General features: G+C 35.1%; 1 protein-coding gene across 1 annotated transcript in view; it reads left to right on the forward strand.

Moving 5' to 3' along the window:
• The window catches only part of RGS7 (regulator of G protein signaling 7), a 278,441-nt gene that overhangs the window by 132,459 nt on the left and 123,968 nt on the right, over positions 1-22,014 (forward strand). Inside the window, exon 4 of the mRNA XM_075043197.1 lies at positions 19,001-19,097. Coding sequence (XP_074899298.1) covers positions 19,001-19,097 — 97 coding nt within the window. The remainder of the gene's footprint in view (positions 1-19,000; positions 19,098-22,014) is intronic.

Consider the following 22,014-nt stretch of genomic DNA (forward strand, 5'->3'; position numbering starts at 1 on the left):
TGACTATGAAGAACGTTTTGGCTTAGGTGTTGGGCCCTTATCTAGATGTAACGTACTGCATGAAGAATCTCACATTCTCCTGTGGTGGATTCAGGGAAACAATACGTATTTTTGGAGGTATATTGGATACCTCAGGAAATGGAACAGAAACTCCGACTTTAGTTTTAAACTTAAATTGAAACTGAAGATTGAAGGGGAAATTCACATTGTAACTGGTCAGCAGCAGTAATTTGTGAACAAGGAATGATGTGGCATGGAGGGCAAGGTGGCCCAACTGCAGAAGAGGTTAAACTGGCTAGAAGCAGGGATGCCAGGGGCAGAAGGACTCCGTTTGAGGGAGTGAAGTTTCCCTTGCTGATGAGATAAGAAATGTGGCAGCATTCATTGTCTTGTAGTAATCCTGTAATGGGAGAGCACAGGGACCACTTTTGATAAACAGAGCTGGCGCTGGGGGATGAACCGAACACCCGGCTAAGCGATTCACTTGTGCCACATCTTTGCAGACTCCTTGTAGAACTGCTTACAGCTGTAGGACTCGTTCCAATGCACTGTTCATAAATCTTTTTATATTTAAGCACAAATGTGTGTTTAATTCCCCTTAAGTGGTACAATAACAATTCACCAACAAGAGGAATCCAGTCTAGGTGGTTTACTTCCACGTGTTTGGTATCAACACTGTGTAAGTCCTGTATGCTGTGCACACAACATGCTTCTCTGGCTGCTGCTGCTACTGCAGTGGGAGGTGACATTCTGCTGGTAGCAGGTTTAACATGCAGTTTCTGGCTAGTTACCCAGGCAAACAGGGCTAAGCAGTGTTTGTCTAGTCACATATGCAATAGCACAAGTGACGGGCTGGAGAATGTGTTTGTGATATGCTGCAAGAAATATTGAGTGAGCATAAGGCCCTCTCTATCTGTTTGGGTTTTTTGGGGTTTTTTTTGAGACCTACTGTCACTCTACTATTACACAGGGTAGAATTGTGAGGACCCAAGTTTGTTAGATTTGGGTTTATTAGAAGTTAGTTGTACCGCACTGAACAAAATAGAAGCTTTGAGGTAAAAAAATTATATCAAACTGAACACAAATAACAGGAAAAAGTGGAAAGGGTTTTTTTAACTACAGAGATTCTGTTTTTCAATATAATTGCATTTAAAAATCTTATATTAAAAGTATGCCTTCAGGAAATATAATCTCAAAATTACAAAGAACAGTAGTTTTAATGTAGAAGAAATTACATAAGTTATACAACTTTAAATGCACTTAATTTTTATTTTAATGTCAACAATTTACATGAAATCTTCAAGATGATTTTTAAAGTAATAGAGTACTGAATGAAAATGTGAGAATTCTTGAGAAATTTCAGTGTTTTTCAGAATTTCTTTTATGATCTGATCAGCTTTTAAGGAAAAATAAATTCAAGGAAAGTCTGTAGTTTTTTTCAGACGTGATTTCTAACATTATATTCTCATTTCCATATCTGTTCCCTTCTATTCACAGTTCATCAGCAAAAGTTAACTATTCTTATGTCTGCTTAAGTGATCTCCATGTCCTTTTTAACTTTGCCTGTAACTACTTAGGCATATTTATCTTCCATGTATTCACTGAACCTACTTAAGCTATTTCACTATTGCTTTTTTTACCCCACTCCTTCCATATGGAAGTGCCTGCCCATACACATCACAACTGTTCAATAAAGCAGAAAATCTCACTGCTCTTAACAGCTGGATATTATTTTCTCTTGCCAGTTGAAGTATTTACCTGATTGTAGCTACAAAACTTGATGGCTTTTCAAGGTGGGGATTCCTTTCTTTATGCATTATATCACTGATCACTTTTGTATTGACTAGAATTTAACTTGTTAGTGTTGTATTGGCTAATGTTTAACAGTATTGCTCTTTACCAGTATGAAGAATAACTTGCTGTGGATACGAGTCGAGTGTTTTGGTGCAGTAATCCAGGATTATTGGTTTGAGGGCAACAATATTCAGTAGTAAGAACCTATGGGTATTATCATGTGTTCCTCTATCTGTTGGCAATGTACTGCTTTTAAGCTCTTGTTTAGCAATTACAGTTTTATGATCTGGTTTGGAATATTTAGTCATTGAAATGACTTGGTCCCTAGAATAAAGTCAAGATTCTGATATTGAAAACTGTCATTCTTGCTAGTTCCTTGGTAGTAGTAACTCATTTCGCTCTGTATGCTGTTGAACAAATTCTGATTCACACTTCCCAGTTGGATGTTACAACTCCTTCAGACACTTTAGAGTACACAGTGGGTATGCTCTGACAGGTTAGTAAGCCTAACTGACATAACAAAGAAAAGGAAGTAAAGCAAACCATCACTGCCTCCCTTTTGGGACAAGGTGCAAATTGATCTCCTATTTATTTCTAATGAGCCTTCAGGGCCTGGCCATTTCTTGCATGTATTTTGTTTGGAAAGTACAGTTAAATGTGCAAGTGATTACTGCATGAATTCATAAATACAACTTAGAATCTAGAATGTTAAGCAGGTGGTTTGATAAGAAGTCTAAAACCAGTATTTCAACACGCCCAAGCAAGCCCTTTTACATCGAATTTTATAAGACTTTTCTTTATAATACAGAATACAAATCACACTTAGCTGCATCTGTGTGTATATATGTGTGTATATACATATCTGTACTGTATAAAAATACTGGGATAAAGATCTATTCTGCAAAAGTAGGGCTGCAATTTGGTTCCATGTGGAAAGATTGCACAAAATTGATGGTATGTAGAGAGCAAAATTGAGCATTAACTGTTCTGGGTGGAAAATTTCAAATATGCTGTCTGTGCAGAAGACTTACTCCTACTGGTCCAAAAAGCACAGTGCTTCATTAGCATCATCAAGTGAGGTCCGCAACTACTTGGATGTGGAGAATGGACTACTGCTTTGGAATGAAAGTCAGAGTTGAAGTACTGTAGGAATGTATAATGGGAGAAATGGTCCTGCTGTTTCTATAAAATGAGTTAAGCAGACCTATTGATATAATATTTTTGACCAGCTTTAAAATAATTAGAAACCAGCATGTAGTCCCAAAGCTACCAGCTCCCTATACCTATGATTTAGTGCTAAGCGGGACTGGTAAACAGTAGTAAAGCACATTATTTTGGGCAGAGACTGGGCAGTTGTACAGGAAGGGTTAAAAGCAAACTTCCCATGAAAGGGAAATAATTTACAGTTCATTGCAATTGGCCTTAAAGGTAGTTTATCAAATGCTACTTGTTGAAGAGGTAAATTTGATTTGAGAAATGGACCTTTAGTTACATTATACCAAATTCAATGAAGTGAGTAAGAAATAAAAAGTAGATATGTCTCAGATTAATTCAGTTTGGCTGATATTGCTAATAATTTCAGAACATTCACCGAAGAATGCCATGTGCAGAAAGACAAATAAGCAGCCTGTCTGCTCTTTCTAGCAAAGTTTAAACATGTATTTTTTACTTCACTCTCAGTGACATTTTAGAACTAATTTCTAAAGCCATGCCAAGGTTTAAGTTCACTTCTGGGAGTTTACAAACATTACCAAGGGCAAAACCAACTCAAAATGGAACCTGATCTCATCCTGAAGCAAAAGTCTCTTCAATTCAGTTTGCATTAGGCTGTACTGAAGAGGTATGCAGTAGGTATTAATATGTTCAAGACAGTTTTCTTGAACCGAGTGGATCATGGATGTCCTGATATCATGACTACCTATGCTGGATAAATAGCATTTAGAGGTTGTTCCAGTTAATATTTTTATTACTTTTACCCCTTTATACTGTGTTAGATGTCACTGCTGTCCTCAGTCTAATCTCAGCAGATTTACTCTGAATTTTCAGAGTTTCCAGCCTCTTTGGTCAGCATCTTTTTATATTAACTCTGAACTTGCAACATTAGTTCTTATGAAAACAGATATATAAAATATTTGAGATAATAATAGAAGCACCATGGTCAGTATATGGTGGAAACTACTTCAGAGGAAGAAATGGTTGAAAGGTAATGCCTGTGTTTTGTCAGAATTTGTAATTTTTTGTCATAACAATCAGATGCGGGGTTTTGACAAAGACGTCCTTGATGTTAGAAGACTTCCCTAGATACCACTTTTAGAACTCATGTCCAAAGGGGAATTTTTTTATCTTTAAGTAAAGATTTATTTTAAAATAGGTTTCAAGAATATAGTGCTGTTACCTGACCTATCTAGTATGGATCTAGAATTTGTAAGTGCAGTTACAAAAAATGTAAATATTTTTGTAACTGCAGTTTTCAGTATTTTTCAGTATATTTCAGAACCTTAAAGATTCTATCCAATTATCTTTAAGTAAGATTATGTACCAACAAATAAATTCTGATAAGTGTATATGTTGGCCATAAACTAAAATGCAAATCTACACAGAATGGGATTGCATTTTTAAGTTTCGAAAGAGATAAAAAGATAATGAAGATGGATGTTTCCCTTGTCCTCCTCACTATTTCCTCCTCCCTTTCTGCTTCGTCTAACACATAAAAGCCATTCAAAGCAATTTCAGTGTATGAGTTCATCCTGATGTTTTTCTTGAGACATGATGTAGTGCAACAAGATGTGATAAGATAAGGATGGAACAATGAGGCATAGAGTAAACAAATATATCTCTAAACACGGTCCTTCAGAATAATGAACTTCTCAGTCACATTTAATATATTAAATGCATTGAAGACATTTAACATCCGAGATGCTAACTTAGTTGTCAGGGATGACCATACAAAAATGATTCAGTGTTGTGGATTTGTAGATGGTATGCAACCTCTTAGATTTAATTTCTGGAACTTTATAAATAGTTCAGCTTTTGATAGGAAAAGAGGAGATATGCTGTGCCAGTCATGAAGTAGTTAATATTTAGAAGCCCAGCACCTAGAGATACTAGCATTTATTCCCAAAATATAAAAGGAAATGCCTTCACTGACTACAGTAGGCTTTGATATATGCCTCTGAGAAGAGATAAGGTGGAAAAAAAAGTCATGACTCTGCAGCTTTCTGGAACTGAAAGGAACTCCAGCCTGTTGAAAATCTGAATGCTCTAGTTTTATCCAGAGTTGCAATGCTCCAATGCATCAAAAGTATTTAGAATATTGTTTAGTTAACGGTGGTTTCCTTAACTGTGTCTTGGATTTCTCAGCCACAGGAGGTTACAGTGACTTGCCAAAGATCATTTGGTGGCAAAGTGGAGAAGAAAACCAAGGATTCCCAAGTCCTAGTCAAGTCATTCATCTGCTAAATGCAACTTGCTCTTTTTTTTTCCAAATGCCTGAGGAATCTTATCATCACTGTTGATGTGCTTAGGTATTTTACTTTTCTCCCACCTTGTTTGAAACAATTCATCAGAATTACGGTTTACTGTATTTGTACATGTCATTGGCATCCCCTTAATTTTGCCTCGGTAAAGACTAGTTGTGTAATGTGTTTAGTCTTTTCAGCCAAAAGTAGGAATCTGTGTTTTTTGCTTGGAAGGGGTAGATGCTTGCAGACTACTTCTGTTTATTATATTTTATTTTATTAATGTACATCTCTGTTGCAGGGTTATCCCTCTGTATAGGGACATATGTTTTTTCCAATAAGTATCCCATTTTTTCTAGCAGTTATTAATTTCTAACATATTTGGAGTGTGAAATGAGTACTTCTAGATGCTCCATAGCACAGATAAAGGACTATCTGAAGTAGTGCTTTAGTTGTTAAACCCTGTTACTTTCCATCCTTTAAACTGGTAAAACAGATAAACTGGTGATGGAAAAAATGCTCTTCAAAAAGAGTTGGGGTTCTTCGAGTGAGAAATGCCTTTATTACAATCAAGTTTCTCTGTTCTGAGAGTAACTTTCTATGAAACTTGTGATCCAAGGTTTCCAAGACCAACATTCAAGCTACCAGTTAGATCCAACTGGATCTAATACAGAGATTCTGACTTTTCCAACTCTTTGAATTAACCAAGTACACATCAGCTGACAGATTTGAGATTTGAGATTGAGTTGAGATGTCTTGTCCAACCCTATGGCTGATAGAAAGGTGTGTATGACATGCAGACTTCCATTGTGCCTTCTGCCATAAATTCTGCTCACCATAACTGATACCTAGAATGAGTCTGTCCTTCTGGCAAAATAAAATTTGGCTGAAAAATACCATTTCTCACTTAAGTCTTTCAGGCAGTGTTTTGCCTAAATTTTTCCAGAGTAAAAAATAATTGCACAAATGAATTTGTGGGCTTTAATCCTGATTTTTTTTTTTTTAAATTTTTAATTCACTCAAATCCATTTTCAGTTTTTGGTTCTAAATTACAGTGTGTTTGATTTTAATATTATTCTCATCTCATTGTATACACATAATAGTATGTGAATACTGAAACTGGTTTATAACAAACAAGCATCTCCTTTCCTAATTGTCTGTCAGATAGACTAAACAAATGGTTTTATAGCCATCGTTCACAGTTTTCAGAGCTCACATATTTCAAATCTGTTAATGACTACTGCTCTACTTTCTTTGGTGGCACAAACATGATTTGACAATAAAGACAGAGAATATTTCTAATCAAAAGGAGTATGACTGCAAAGAAAAATAAAATGTAGATACTGTAAATGTCAAACTATGACTAAATTGGACAAGTACAGAACATTCAGACCTGATTTGCTTTAAAGTATCTAAATCATCAGAATTCAAAAGCTAGAGTTTTGAAGGCAAAATAGCCTTTTTTAAATGAAATTACTTCCTTTATCCCCAAGGAAATTAAAGTATAGTTAGATGTTCTGTAAAAATATAACATGAATTCATAAGACAAATTCATGTTTTTAAAAACAAAGAAAAAATAAATAAGACAGAGGGAGATAGTCGGTTTTTTATTTCCTTAATTCCTTCAGAACAAGTGCAGTGGAGTGCTAGAGTTGATGTAATTGTTACATAACACTGAAAGGAAGTATCACAAAATGTGTTCTACTTTTGCTAATTATACTGCAACCAGCCAAAATATAAACTAGGAAATGTCACATTGGAATGGGCTCCTATTTCACAAAGCACTGGAACGTACACACTCTTCACTATGTCACTGTCTTTTGATATGTCAGTCCACTGGTTTTTCATGTGAGTTAGGTATTTAGTTACTTTCATTTTCTTAGAAAATTTAAACCTTAAAGTTTACTAATTAACTTACTTTTACTAACTTGCTTATACTAAGTACTTTGATGAATAAGGCTTTATTGAAATTGTTCCTGTAGCAAGACGTGGTAGAGGATCCTTGTGAAAATACAGAGATGTAAGCAGGAGTGAGAAAAAACTAGGTCCTTTTTCAACAGATGGAGAAGGGTAGGGCTTCTGGCAATCAGGTAACTTTAATTTTAAGAGATGAAGCCAAGAAGTAGGTCTGTGTGTGTGTATGAGGTGACTACATATGATGGGATTAGATGCTCTAATGGAGTTTAACGGACTGGCGCTACTGTACTTTATCAGAGATTCCTTTTAAGAAAGCTCCTGCAAAAGCCTGCTTTGGTAAAAGAGTATGGCTAACTTAGCTTTCATTTTTAAACAAGGAACTTTCATTTCCGTTTTGCCTGTTCATTGTGTAGAATCAAAAACCCTTATCAAAATTCCAGCTCTCTTCTTCCAAATAACTGCTAAAGCAAGCAATGGGCTACATTCTGTTAATCTAGTTACTTTTGCTATGATTTTAGTAATTTTTAGGAGAATGCCAGGATTTTGTGAATACCATAAAAACATTTACTCTGTCTTAGGAAAATAGGATTTTAAATTTGTCTTAGAATCAGGCTGATATAGCTAGAATCCTATACTGGAATAATTCTAGAAATGTTGAGAAATTATAAATCAAATGGTGGCAATTTTGACATTCTTTGGAAAATACCTTTCATTGTTTAAATTGGTCTTTTATTTAATTATGCTCTTCAATAACAGATGACAGAAATACCTTTTATAAAATGAAGACATTTGTTTGACCTGTAATATTTGTTTTCATAATTTTATTTCATAGCAAATACTCACATTTCAGGGGTTTTTTTCCAATTTAAATTAAAATGCATCTCAAAACTGTAAAACCCATTGCAAAAACAAAAAAAGAGGTTTTACCTTCCACATAGGTTCCTCCCAATTTTTATTGAAAAAATGCATGTAGAACTTCTTTTTTATTACTCCTTGCTGAATGAGAACACCTATGACCTGTTTTTCTTAAATTTTGTCATATTCTGGTGAGATTCTTGGCTAATTTGTACAGTTAATAAGAGATGAAAAAATGTTGCTTGGCCTTGAGAAATACCTCATTTTGTCACTGAAGGGCAGGCTAATATTTGTATGCTTTGCTTGTCTTACATAAACCTACAGTTAGTACTACAGTTCCCAAATTGCTACTAGCAAGAGCTATATTAGGTAGGTTTCCCTTTTAGCATAAAAAATGCTATTGTGTGTGTGATGCTTTCAAAAGTAGTAAAAAGATGAACAGGCCTGGACCTTCTACTGGCTCAAAGGAGATGGTAATAAGATTTTTAATGAGGTGAAAACATACTGGTGTTAATGGAATGCTGGTAGCTAAATTTTTATGGAAAATGGTTTAAATGCTCTGTTTCATTCATTTCAGTACTCTTCTTGATATGCTTTTTGCATATAGAATGTATCATGATTGTATTTTCTGTGGGCTTTATCCATTCTTTTTCTGTATTGTTCACTTGGCAGATCAGTACTTCAGTGATTCATTTGTTTTCCTTTCTTTTACATTGTTCTTAAAGGGAAAATGGGTGAATTAGACAAGCTTTAAGAACCAACACAGCCAGAATATCCATGACTGCCTAGTTTCTGTCTATTCAGATTAGGTAAAATAAAATATTTGTTTTCAAATAAGTTGTGTAACAGAGGGTGAACAGACTACTGCAAAACCAATCCATCTGTCATGTAATGCTACATTACCGTATTACATCAGCAGCCCATTTTTTAAAAATGCCAAATATAATTGATACTGAAAGCTTACCATACTGTAATACAATTATTAAGAACAACTTTTTTACAAGAGCATAATTTAAAAGTTACTGGTAAAAATCTGTTTTGATGGTAGCAGTTGTATTTCTGTATTTAATGGAGTTTAACACCTCAGAGTAATTTAAAGGACTAAGAGAACTAGAAATTTCTTTTTTATACAGTATCTCAGTTCTCTAGTTGCTGACATATTAGCAGAAGACCAGCTTGCCTCCTTCAGTCTTCCCCCACCACAGGGCAGAAAGCAATGCAGAAATCGCCAGACTATTTGGGCTTTATATTCTCCATATGTTGGTGAAACACTGGCACAGGTTGTCCAGAGAGGTGGTAGATGCCCCATCCCTGGAAACATTCAAGGTCAGGTTGGACGGGGCTCTGAGCAACCTGATCTAGTTGAAGATGTCCCTGCTTATTGCAGGGGGGTTGGACTAGATGATCTCTGGAGGTCCTTTCCAACACAAACTGTTTTATGATTCTGTGATACCAGTGTTCCTCCATGCAGTTTCATTGTGAATGGAGAAGTAATCCTGTGCTTTAATCAGCTTCTGCATGAGCTATTGTCCAGAGCAGGTTAGAGAACCTCAAAATATATGCAGGCTAATTTTCTAAATTTGTATTCCATTTTCATATCATTGTTTACCCTGAAAAGTTATTTCTGTCAATGTAATTTTAAACATTTCTTGTGATTACTTCTTCCCTCTTCAGCATTTGAAGGGTAATGATATTGCATTTTTTTTTTAAAAGGTCTCTTCTTTGCTCAACAAGAGCTGCTTCTAAAATGATCTGCTGCTCTGATGTGGCTTTGTAATGTTTGGGATCATCTGAGAAGTGAGGAAAAGAGATTCTAACTAGACAAATTTAGATTTAATACCATTAGTAACAGATGACGTAAGAAAGCTGTACCAATTTAGAAAACATCTGGTTTTGTGGACTTTAGAATTAAATGACATATTTTGGAGTAAATATAAGTATTTTCCCGAGGAATGTCACTTTTTTTAGGTAGATGAATATATCGTGGCTTTGCTATATCCTATAGCTAATATTTTCGTGAACGTTTTTTGTGAAGGCAAAATGTGCCATTAGCTACCTTTCACTTTTGTATCTGAGTTAGCTACATATAAGCTAACTTAGTCCTTGTTTTACATCTCCTACAAAAGTGTGTGCTGGTGTTTCGTTCTTTAAAATCTTAGCCTGTATACTGACCACGGTACCAGAATCTGTTCTGTTTTTTTTCTGTTGAATTTTGATGTTTTGCTTTTGTTCCTCCTTGGAAAAAACTCCAAACCTTTTGAAAATTTTTGTAATACTGTTTTGAAAGTCCATTTGGGATCTGAGAGGTCAGGTTTCCAGTTGAGCTTGTCTGTATCTGAAATATACAGGAGACCCCATTTTTAATGTCAGGACCATCATATCACAAATGATCCATACAACTCAGGAAACATCTTGGCTTTGAAAGACCATATTTTAAAAACATGTATTTTGCCTAAGAAACATGATTTCTATCTCTGGTAGCACAGTTTAGAAGCTCAAATCATGGCCTGACAAATTAATAAATATTGTTTATTGGTTTAGCTGCTTTAAAAAATTTATATTTTATTCTGAATGAAGTATTCTTACAGAAATTCCTCTATTAATATAAATACTCTTTCAACATGACCTCCTGTATCAAGCTGTTTCCTTCTCAAGTACCCATAGTGATGCTTCCTTTTCTTCTGTCATTCTAACCAATGTTTCACACCTGTGATGGAAATAATGATTTTACTGAAAGCAGAGATACAGTTTCCAAAATTACCATTGACTTCAGTGGTTTTGAAGTTTCACCATCTGGGTGTGTTTTTTTAACTCTGTTGGATAAGCTTTCACTGGTTTGGTTGTGCAACACTAGCATTCAGTGTTTGAGAAAGTTGTATTTCTAATTAATTCTAATTAATAATTTCTAAGTTCCAAGAAAAACAGATAAATAAACCTAAATGCTTTTCTTTATCTGTCTGGAATTTAAACATGAAAACCATTCATTTAAAATGGTAACTTTTGCATAAGTGCATAGATTTTTATATTTTCCGTGTCTGATTGTGACATTTCCTAAATATAGAAAATGCTTCTTGGCTTGGAAAGGCCAGAGTAAAAATAAAATCTGAAGTATTAATAGTATGAAACAATTTTAAAGAATATTTGAATTATTCTTCAAGTGGTTAATTTAAAAAATACAGTCTTTGTCCTTACTTAATACATTCTTTTTGTTGTTTGAAATTGCATTTTCATGAAGGCCAGGGCGCTGGAATTGCCACCTACCCGATTTTTTGTATAGTTAGCATAGCGTTTTCTATAATCTTTTTCTTGATTCCAAAGCTGAATATATTCCCCCAAAGTTATGTGTTTTTTCTGTAATACCAGCTGAGTAGTTTTTAGGAAGTATTTCAGTCTGCTGTTCACTGTCCAGCCATATAGCATTAATATACTTGCAGTGAACTGGATGTATGTCCCACATGCAGTGAGTTGGATGTATGTCCTACATATTTAGATGTAGGACTCTTAGATGAGACAAAAATTAATCTAATTGAAAAAAATGGAAGTGATAGCCCGTGTTGTCTATAGGTTTGTTGACATAGTTCTGACATGCTGAATTCTTCAAAAAATATACTGACAGGAGAAAATTTGCACTATTTTGTGAATTATAATAAAGAAGCACTTTTTTGGGGGGTGAAATGCAGTATTAAATGTTTTCAGTTGAACTTATGCAAAGAAGGCACAGTAAGAAATAAATTGGGTGAAACCATAGAGTGGTGGTGGAAATGGAAGGTTACTGGCAGATCTCCAGTTTACCCAGTGTATGAGGCAGAGAAAAAAGTCATAGTGTGTGACATGTTGGTGCATCAAACCACTAGCTCAGCAATAGCTGTCCCTGGGAGAAAAAAGAATGGCTTATTGACATAAATCACTATCTACAGAATGTACTATATGGTATCTTCAGTATTTTCCATTCACTACTGTACAGCTTTATGTGATGGGGATTAACCTTTAGCCATTCTTTATCTAGGGATCACTGATAGCTGTAGCTTCCAAACAGGCCACATGATTACAGGTTAATCACAGGAGTTCAATTTGTGGTTTTAAGTTATTCTTCTTCCAAAAAGTATTAAAAAGAGGTCAACTACATTCTGTTTCAGCAGACCATTTGTTTTATTTTTTTTCAGCATTTTTAATTGTGAAACTTTATTTCTTCCTCAGATACTCTCTCTTCCAAATAAAAAGTTGTAAAGTAACTTTTTAGACAATTCTTTGCTATGCAGTAGTTATCAATATTTGAGCTGCCAATAACTTAACTGATTTTGTGTATTCTATGTCATTTCAGTAAACTTTACATGAAGATTTTGCTTTTTTTCTGCTTTGAGAGAACATATCTAAGAAGGGATTTATTTTCATCAACTTTATTATTAGATAATTCAGCACTATTGGAAGGTGGATACTTCTTCTTTTATAGTAGCCTAGCTCTGTCTCTGTAAGTGCAGGTTCATTCATTGTCCCTAGGACTCTCTGCTTCTCTGCTTCTGATATCCAGAATTTGGTATAACTGCTCAAAATGGGCAAGGCACAGGCACGAAAAGCAAAAGAACTACTTGTATGATTTGTAATAAACTATAAGCACTTTTAAAATGAAATGCTGGTTTTGTTGATTAAGCGTTTTAGGTGCATAAGTAACACAAGAACATGCTTAAAATTATCATTCCAAAAGCACAGTTCTAAATCAGCAAAGTGTGTAGAGTCTATCATATTGATGGAAGTTCAGTTGTGAACATACCATGTTGATGGCAGGGACAAGCCCAGTGGGACTGTTCATCTGATTGGGAAAAAATCAGGTCTCAATACTAATGGCGTGGAACTGGCATCGATTTTCAAATTAATTAAAAATAACCTAAATTATTCTTAAGAAATGACAAAAGCTTGCCCTGCACTCGTTTAATGTAAACATAGACTGCTAGTATATTGTGTTGATTTGTCATTTGATTTTATGGTGTCAAATAATTACTTCAGCAAAGAGAAAAGAATGAGACCAGTCATTCTTGTATTCTTTTCATTGAGTAAGTTATTATCTAATTTAATGTTCATCAGAGAGTACTTAGGGCAGTTCCCTGTATTGGTAGACCAGAGAAGCAATATTGCTGACTTAGAGGAACTCCTGACTGACTGCTTTTTTTCAGCAACCTCAGATAGTTCATGCATGACTGTCATTAACAGTTTGGTTAATCTTGCATGTTTTAAGCCATGTTTCAGCACTGTACTTTAATCAAAAATCTAAATGTATTTTTCTGGATTTGTGAATGTTTTAAACTTTGGTTTCATATCAAGTAGGAAGGAGGAGTTGAAATAACGCAATTCTGCATTAAATGGAAAATGCTAAAATCTTTGATAGAGAGATGTCAAACCATCTCATTTCTACACACTTGATTTAGAAAAAGAGTTGTCAGCACTCCTGATCTGAGAAGATTTGCTTTAGTTTGGTAAGCAACACTGAAATATTTTATCTGGCAATCAGTTTGCCTGTATCTGTGCTTGTCAGTGCAGGCTCCTGGGACTTGTAGTTCCTGTATTTTGTGCTCTTTTCTTCTCTGTGATGCAGCTTGACTAGCTGAACAAAGCCCCCTGGTTCACGGAGTTGGGCAGCTCTCAGGTGGCACTGTGATGATTCAATTAAAGAAGGATATTGCAGTGATTGTTGGCATGTGTAGTCCAAGCAAAGAGCAGCTCACATGGGAAGACAGAGAGTCTGAGGCTCCTAAAGTGTAACTCTGATGGGGCAGTTTAGCCATTCATGTAAATATACAGACTTTTTGCCTCAGTGAACCACAACAAAATACTTTCTTACAAATTTTCTGCATCCTGCAATTGCAGGCTTTTTAGCTGATGGAGATCTCAACAGAAAATTTGTAGTATAATTGGCAGTGTGTGAGATAGCACCTATGTAGTACAATGGAGTTGCCAGAGAGGAGTACTGTTGAAAGCAAAAGCACTTACAGGTAATTCATTATCAGTATAATAATAACAAGATGAGAATATATCTATCTATTCTGCATAGTTAGCATGTGTTGGAAAACAGAAAGAATGGCCATTATTGTGTAAGGAACCTTGCAGCTTTCTCCTACCTTGCAGGTTTTGTTCAGCCCATGTTGCTTCATGTATGTCTCTGCACAGGGGGCTGGCTAAGGAAAGCCTCCTGCAACTTGCTGGCCAGCTGCACTATTGAACTCGGACTCTGAAACGGGTTTAAGTAGGGAGGGGAAAAAAATGTCTAGGGAAGCTTGTTGAGTAGTGTAAGAAATTACTACATATTGTAACTTGTTGTACTTTGTTAACAAGTTTGGATGGGGTTTGTAGTAGGCTCCACTGGGTTATTCCACCCCTGCATTTGGGTAAAATGAAGAAGAAAGATTTTAGCAAAATTAACAAAGCTGTAGTGCCGGTGGACCCCAGTACACTCAACATAAGAGCAATCCCCTGTTCTGAGGTACAATAACTGAGTACAAAATTATGCTTAGTTTCATTCTAGTGTTGCTGGGTGTACTTTTAATTCCCTGGCACTGAAATTTGTTTTAGTAACAAAAATCTGTAAATGTGTGAGTAGGTCAAGGCTTCCAGCTTTTACCATGTATCTCTTGAACTTTAGTTAGTTCCAGACCATTGCTTTCTTTTTCTACTCTTGGAATCCTTGTATCTAGGGACTGTCTTTATGCGGAGTTGATTTAGGCTTGCTTTTAAGGGAAAAAAAAGACTCTTGTTCTGCACTGACAGACTTTTTGAGCTTTTGATTTTTGTTGTCTTTGAATTAATTAAAAAAAACACTTAAGAAGCAGGGTTGCTGAATTATGGTGCAAGGGCATAATTTTTGCAAGATGTGTACATGATTAGCAATGAAATTCATATTTAGATTTAGAAATTTAAAGATCAGAGTTTTCCCAAACCACATGGCACTGAAATCTAAGGAACCATAAAAATTCTGCTCCTAGGAGTTGTATTCATTTCACCTAGCTGTAAGTAGCTAAATCATACTAGTCCTGGTTTGTTATCAAGACATCCACTGTCAATAATGGAGGAAGACAGATACCTTTGGGTAGCGACTGATGATTAAAGATAGAAGAGGTGAATCGTACACCATATGGCAGAAACCTCTTACGATCTTATCAAAGAAGGGAAACTTAATAAGTACAGTCCTTCAGTGGACTTTTAGCAATATACACAACTGAGAAACATCACCTTCACTTCCCATTTGATAACTTTTAATCTCTCTTCCCCATGGCCAGACACTACAGACTCTGTGGGCTTGTTAGTTCTGTATGAGTTCTGCCCCTAGGGTAAGTCATGCATGTCTCCATGCCTAGCTCCCAGTGCGTTTGGAGCCGAGTCAATGGTCATTATTAGGCAACGGCTCCTATATCCTGTAGCCTTTCTATTGCAGGATATCACTATCTTCTTTCTTTTTGCTTCACATAAGATGCACTGTCACTGTTGTCATAGAGTTAGCCTTTGAAATAGATTTCACAGAGTCCTTACATGTCAAAATGAAGATTGCAAATTATCTTCATAAGGACATGAGTGAAGTTTTAAATATTAATGTTATAAGTTTGGTCTGAGTTGCCTGTGCATCTGAATGTTAGTGAGTTTTTGTCAGGGTCAGAATTGCCTCACTGGTAAACAAATGAAACATTTTTTGAAGTATACATTCATTTAGAAATGCTCCTGTAGAATCCTTGCTGCACTGTGAACTTCGTTCTAGCTACACTTTCCCTGTTAATTGTGTATAATGATGACTGAAAAGCTAAAAGATGTCCTTATACAACTTTCTTTTCTCAAGCACGTTGAGCTTCATTTGCAGAGTGATCAGGAGGCTGTTTGTGGATTTGTCGTCTTTGAGTTCTGCAAAAGATCCCATTGCATGATCAGAGCCAGTCAGGTTTAACCAGATAAGCACATAAGAAAAGAACTGATAAAGCTTAATTCTGAGGTGAAGTGAAGGAGCTTATATTTCACTTTTTGGGTCATGTGACTCAGAAGCAAAAAATGATACATCAGGAAGGAAAATTATTATATCAGGCAGCAGCTTGTGTTTCCCAGATTATACTTCTTTAGCAAAATTAGATGAAATTATCTTTCATCATTCTAATTAAACTATTTTGCCCTTTTCATTGTCTTAGGTCATTGTTGATGAATGACAGAGAAGTGCCTTGAGTGCTGCTTCCCAAATATAATTAAATTAGAAGTTTTTCAGTGGAAGAGATTATACATTTGCTGAATTTAAAGCAGCTAAAACAGAAATAGGGAGTACATATATTGAAAGTCAAACTGTGCACCTGCATATGTTAGATTAGATGGTTTTGAATCTTTAACTGAAGCTTTTTTTAAAAAAATTGCCCTTCATTTTCTTGAGTTCTTATGTTAAAGATTTAAGATGACCACAAAACATAAGTGACCTTTTAGATTTCTGCACAAAAAGGGACAAGACAAATAAGAATTTTGTAGTCTAACAGATAAATATACAGAATCCCAGGTGAACTGTAACTAATTAGGAGTCTACTGTTGTATTGTATCTTGTTTCAGAACATTCCCACTCACTTTTGCAGTAATCTTTGTACACTGGATTAACCAGGCAGTTCACAATGATGCTGTCTGGAATATGAGCTGCCTTTTGCACAGAGGGTGTTCACTCCTGACGCGGAGCGGTAATCTGAGCTAGACATGCAGGGGAAGGTGTAATTTTGCAGTGCAGACATCCTAGAGCTCACTTTGCTAATCAAAACCAAAGAATTCCCCCAAAGCTACAGTCCCTATCAGAGTTGGGTTTTATACAGTTTAGATTAAATCTTGTCCATGAAGCAAGTTTAGGAAATCATAGACTGATTACTGACAGCAGTAGGAATGCTAGGCATTAAATGTTTGCACTCTTGTGTGTTCCTGAGAAAGAGGTAACTGCTTATCACTCCCTGTAATACTATGTTCCAGGATTGTGTCCTACATTCGTAGTAATCCTTATTATAATGCAAATACACCTTTATCGTGTTGCCTTATGTGTGAATTGTCTTCTATACCTTTCCCAGTGTAACATACATTATTATACACTCTGCAATTCTAGCAATATTCTTATAAGCTTACGCTGCATGTATGGAATTTATCATCAAATTTACTTCTGTTCCTTTCCATAGAAGACCATGCACCTATGGTTATAATTTACTTTATTGTTTAAAGCAAAGATATTCACTTGAATTTGAGTGACTTCTTATTCATTTAAGGGCTCAATAAGACAGTTTACCAACTGAATTTAAAAGGGGTTGAAACAAGGCCTTCACTTATTATATGGATAATAAAGGTAGGGACATATTCCATTTAATAGACAACAGTTTGCTTGCTTGACAATTTCTTCAGAACATTATTAATAGCCTTTTCTATTTAAATAATCAAATTCCACATCAGATGAAAGTCATTACAATGAACATTGGTTTTTTTCTTCTGTTACATTTTTACATTCTTTAATTCTGAACAATAGACTTGGTCTTCCACATCTTACTAATAATATCTACTTCTTCTGTGTACTTTCTGTTTTGGACTATGCCACTGGATTTTTGTTCCATGTGTTGTTAATGTATGATCCATAAGTACGCAGAGCATGTGAACCTCCAGACACCCTCTGTATAAACAGATTTTTCATGAGCAGTTGAACTAATTGATTTCATTTTCATTTTTGGTATGGATTTTTGTTCTTTTTCCCTATGTATACCACCAGTGACCCCAGCTCCCTTTCCTGGCTCTATACAACTCCTCCATTGGTCCAATTAATGCACAGCTGCAACTAATGCTGATTTGCTGTTTGCTGATTTGGGTCATCTGACTTCTGTGGAAAAAAGGTGTATAACAGAATTTTGTCTGTTAGTCTCTTTTCTCAACACAACCCAGCTACAAACGTTTAATGAATTCTTTGGGAACCTGTTGGGGGGACAGAGGTGAGATAAATTTTTTCTTCAAGATTTGACTAATAAAATAACATAAAATGCTTGTCTTACAGAGTTTTTCATATGGAGTATGTTGGTCATTTAAGGAAAAAGGAAGGATATTGTAATTCATTTTATCACAATATCATTGAATATTTTGAAAAGTTAGTCAAAGAAAGAAAAATGGAAGTTATCTAATGTGTAAACTTCAATTAGGAAATTTGCAAGAATCAAAACTGGCATTGTCAGCCAATGACTGTAAACATTCTTTACGTTTTCCAGTAAAAGGGGCTTGCTGTTCATAGTTCACATGAAAGTGAACCTTTGGGTCGGGCATCATTTATAAAATGTACACGCCAAATTAGCCTAAAAAATTGAGTTGGAAAAAATAAGCTCATGGAAAAATATATATAAAAAAAAAACGCACCAAAGTGATTTTAAACATTTTTATACCCACTCTATTAGTTACAAATAATCTTATTTTTCTGGCTCTGCTCTCTCCAGGGATGCAAAATTGCATCATGTTGTATTTTTTTTTCCTCTTCTCAAAAGAAAGGAAGGAATTTTTGCTTTGAACTTAAAAGCTCTATTTTTGTTTTGAATACCCTTTTTGAGAACTGTATCAGTCCCCTAAAAGGCTGCATGAGTCTATTTTGCTTTTATGTGTGGTACAATACCAGTAATACAATCAAAACTTGAAGTTCTATATCCAGCAATGGTTTTTAACTACTTCTTTTAACTACTTTTAACAACTTCAACTAAATGTCTTTGTTCGGTGTTGGTATTTCTTTCTCAAAAGACTTTGAGCACATACTTTTTTTTTTTTACTGTTGTCCATGAATAAATTACTTGCAGTTTTTCAGCCTTTTCAGTAAAAACATAGAATATAAATTATAAGTTAAAAAAGAAATAGCAGTAGTGGACCTGTAATTCTGAGAGATTGATCTAGGATTTCTGTGAGAATTTATTTTAGGAAATAATTGTGGATTTCTTTATTCTTTCTTTCTTTTATTTTTTTTTCTCTGTGTTCAGATGGAAGACGTCATAGCCCGCATGCAAGATGAGAAAAATGGGATTCCTATTCGTACTGTCAAAAGTTTTCTTTCCAAGATCCCCAGTGTCTTTTCTGGTAAGAGTCAAAGTGAATTTCATGCTATTTAAAGTTTCCACTCTACCTTATGTAAGGGGATGCTCAAATGGAAAACACTTTTAACTGAGTGCTATGGGGAATTCACAGTCATCTGGTCTGGAGGAGACATTGACTGTCCTTTGAATACTTTAATTACAGAAGTTTTTGATGTTTCTTGCACATTCGAGTGGGCTTACACAGAGGTATTCTTGTCCTGTAAATTAAGTGAAGGGAATACTTAATTTACTACAAAAAGTCAATTACCTGAAGATGCCGATGTTTTTATTGCACAGCTTCTGCATTTCAGATCTGGTTTTTATCCTGTTTTCATGGCAAGTATGAGTTTAGTGTACAGGCCAGTACATGAAGATAAGAACTGCCATAGCAGCAGCACAAAAGGAAAATCATCACTGCACTCTGCAACTGATACAGAATTGTGGCTGTAGACATTTATTACATTGTTTATGATCTGCTTTCGTAGCTGGCTGCCTATGCCGAAGAAGCTAAGACTGAGATGTCTGTGGTGATTTGCAAGACAGCTGTAAACTTTATAGCTGATCCAAATCAGTATTGTCATATGAACAAAAATCTGTTAATTTCTTAATTAACTAGTATAATATATTTATTCATTTATTTACATACTTTTATATCAATTTATGTGTTTATATATGTGGATATGTATCTTTTTGTGCTACCAATGCATATGAATTTCCTTTGAAATAGATGCCATTGTTGAACCTACTTTTTCCATACTCTGGTAACAGTTGCAATTTTTGTAAAGGCAAAGGTAATCCTTATATAGAAAGTATTTATAGAAGTTTTTACTGTCCAGAACAGCAAGAAGAATTCTATACTTTAATTTTCAACCCTTGGTTTTGGTAGTGAACAATTCTGGCGCAAAGAAGGAAAGAGTCTTAAGAGTGAACAAAATATCTTTGTGATTTTAGAAACTGCTTGTACAAAAACTAGCCTCTGAAGAATGGACCTTTATTTCCCATGAGTTAGTAGAGCATGCCATCATGTTAAATGATCCATATTAATTGTTATTCTCTGCCTTACCTTCTGTGCTATGGATTTCAGATTAGACAGACTATGGTTATTTGTATAGCAGGAGACATTATTTACCAAAATTTTTTTTTTTTTACTGGAATAGACATCGTACTTCTTAAGATTGTGTTAGAATATATATACAGTAGTACATAGCAGTCACTGTACAACAACTTTTATATTGAGGCATTAACTTTATCAGCTGCAGGGGGAAAGAAAAAGCATAGAAGAGTTCATTTTTTTTGACCTTTGCAGATTTTCTCCCTCGAATACCAGGGCAGTAATTTTTGCTACACATGACTAAAAAAACCCACCAGAACAGCACAACTGTAATTTTAGTTCAATAAATCTACTTTCCTGTCAGCTCTCTGTGCTGAATGGAATCTGAACTCTTCAAAACTTTGTGTTGAGAGTAGTGGGTTTCCCTTAATGTGCTAGGAGTTTTTGTTTATGTAGCAAATGACTCTCAGCTTGAACTCATAACTATTGATTGCTAGGAAACATGGGAATATTGTTGTCTAAGGATCATGATGGTAATTGTGAAAATGTATATAATAACAACTTATAGTACTGTTATTGCCCACAAAAGCATCCATATGAAAATGTTCAAATCAAGAGCAGATGCTCTCCAGTTAAAAAGTACATATATATGTCTAAATGCTCATATATATATGTCTCTGTGTCTGTGCATAAAAGCATGTATTATACCCAGCCATCTGTCCAGGATTGAGTCCCATAAAAACTGGAACTTTGCAATTGTTTGTTTGTGGGGAGAAGCAAAAGGGGTAGGTCTACCACAGTTAAGTCAAGTTCCTGCAAGCACTTAGAAAAGACCTGTAAGACTCCTCTAAACAATTAGTAAAAATTAAGGATGTCCATAAGTTGTCTGTAGGAATAGGGTCTTCTGGGCTAGCATTTTAATTATGTTATTATAAAAACAAGAGAGGTATTTTTATTTTTGTTTACTTTTTATTTCATAGTATTGCTTCTAAAAACAGCAAGTGAAAAACTAGTTGAAAGAGCAGTCACTTTTTCATAGTCATAGAATATCTCAAGTTGGAAGGGACTCGTAAGGATCATTGAGTCCAACTCCCTGCTCCTTGCAGAACTACCTAAAACTAAACCACATGACCAAGGGTGTCATCCAGATACTCCTTGAACTCTGACAGGCTTGGTGCTGTGACCACTTCCCTGGGGACTGCGTTCCAGTGACCGACCACCCTCTCAGTGAAGAACATTTTCCTGATGTCCAATCTGACCTTCCCCTGGTGCAGCTTCATTCCATTTTTTTAATGTAGAATTACTGACCATATCTATTGAAGGATGACTGCATTAGGAAAATCAGCCTGGGGAATGGTATCTGAATTTAACCTTTTAATAGAATGTTGTGATTATAATAAATAGGATGATGTGATTATACTATCGTTTACCGAGTCATTCCTTAAACGTTTTTACAAGTAAAATATCCACACAGAGAAACATTTCAAATACTGATAAATTTCTACAGGCTCTATATGTTGTTGTGCTTCAGAAAAATACAAACAAAAATAGTGCTAAGTTAAAGATTATTTCACCTTGTAAAATTCTGAAAAAATGATGAATTATATTGCTTTATATTTCATATATTCATAGAGAGCAAATAACTTGCTTGATGTTGATATTTGTACAGTCTTTTTTGCGAGCAAGCTGCTTGAATTCAAACACACATTTTTTGTTCAATTTCTTTCTTGAAACCTTTCAAAAGCGAATCATTAATTTGTCTTTACCTGATTAAAATATGCTGTAAAATGACTTCGCAAGGTATTTGATGAAAAAGAATACAAACCTGTGGATGTGTGCTAATTATTATTCATATTTGTATCCACTTTTA

Source organism: Buteo buteo, chromosome 12, assembly GCF_964188355.1.
Source record: "Buteo buteo chromosome 12, bButBut1.hap1.1, whole genome shotgun sequence".
Classification (NCBI taxonomy): domain Eukaryota; kingdom Metazoa; phylum Chordata; class Aves; order Accipitriformes; family Accipitridae; genus Buteo; species Buteo buteo.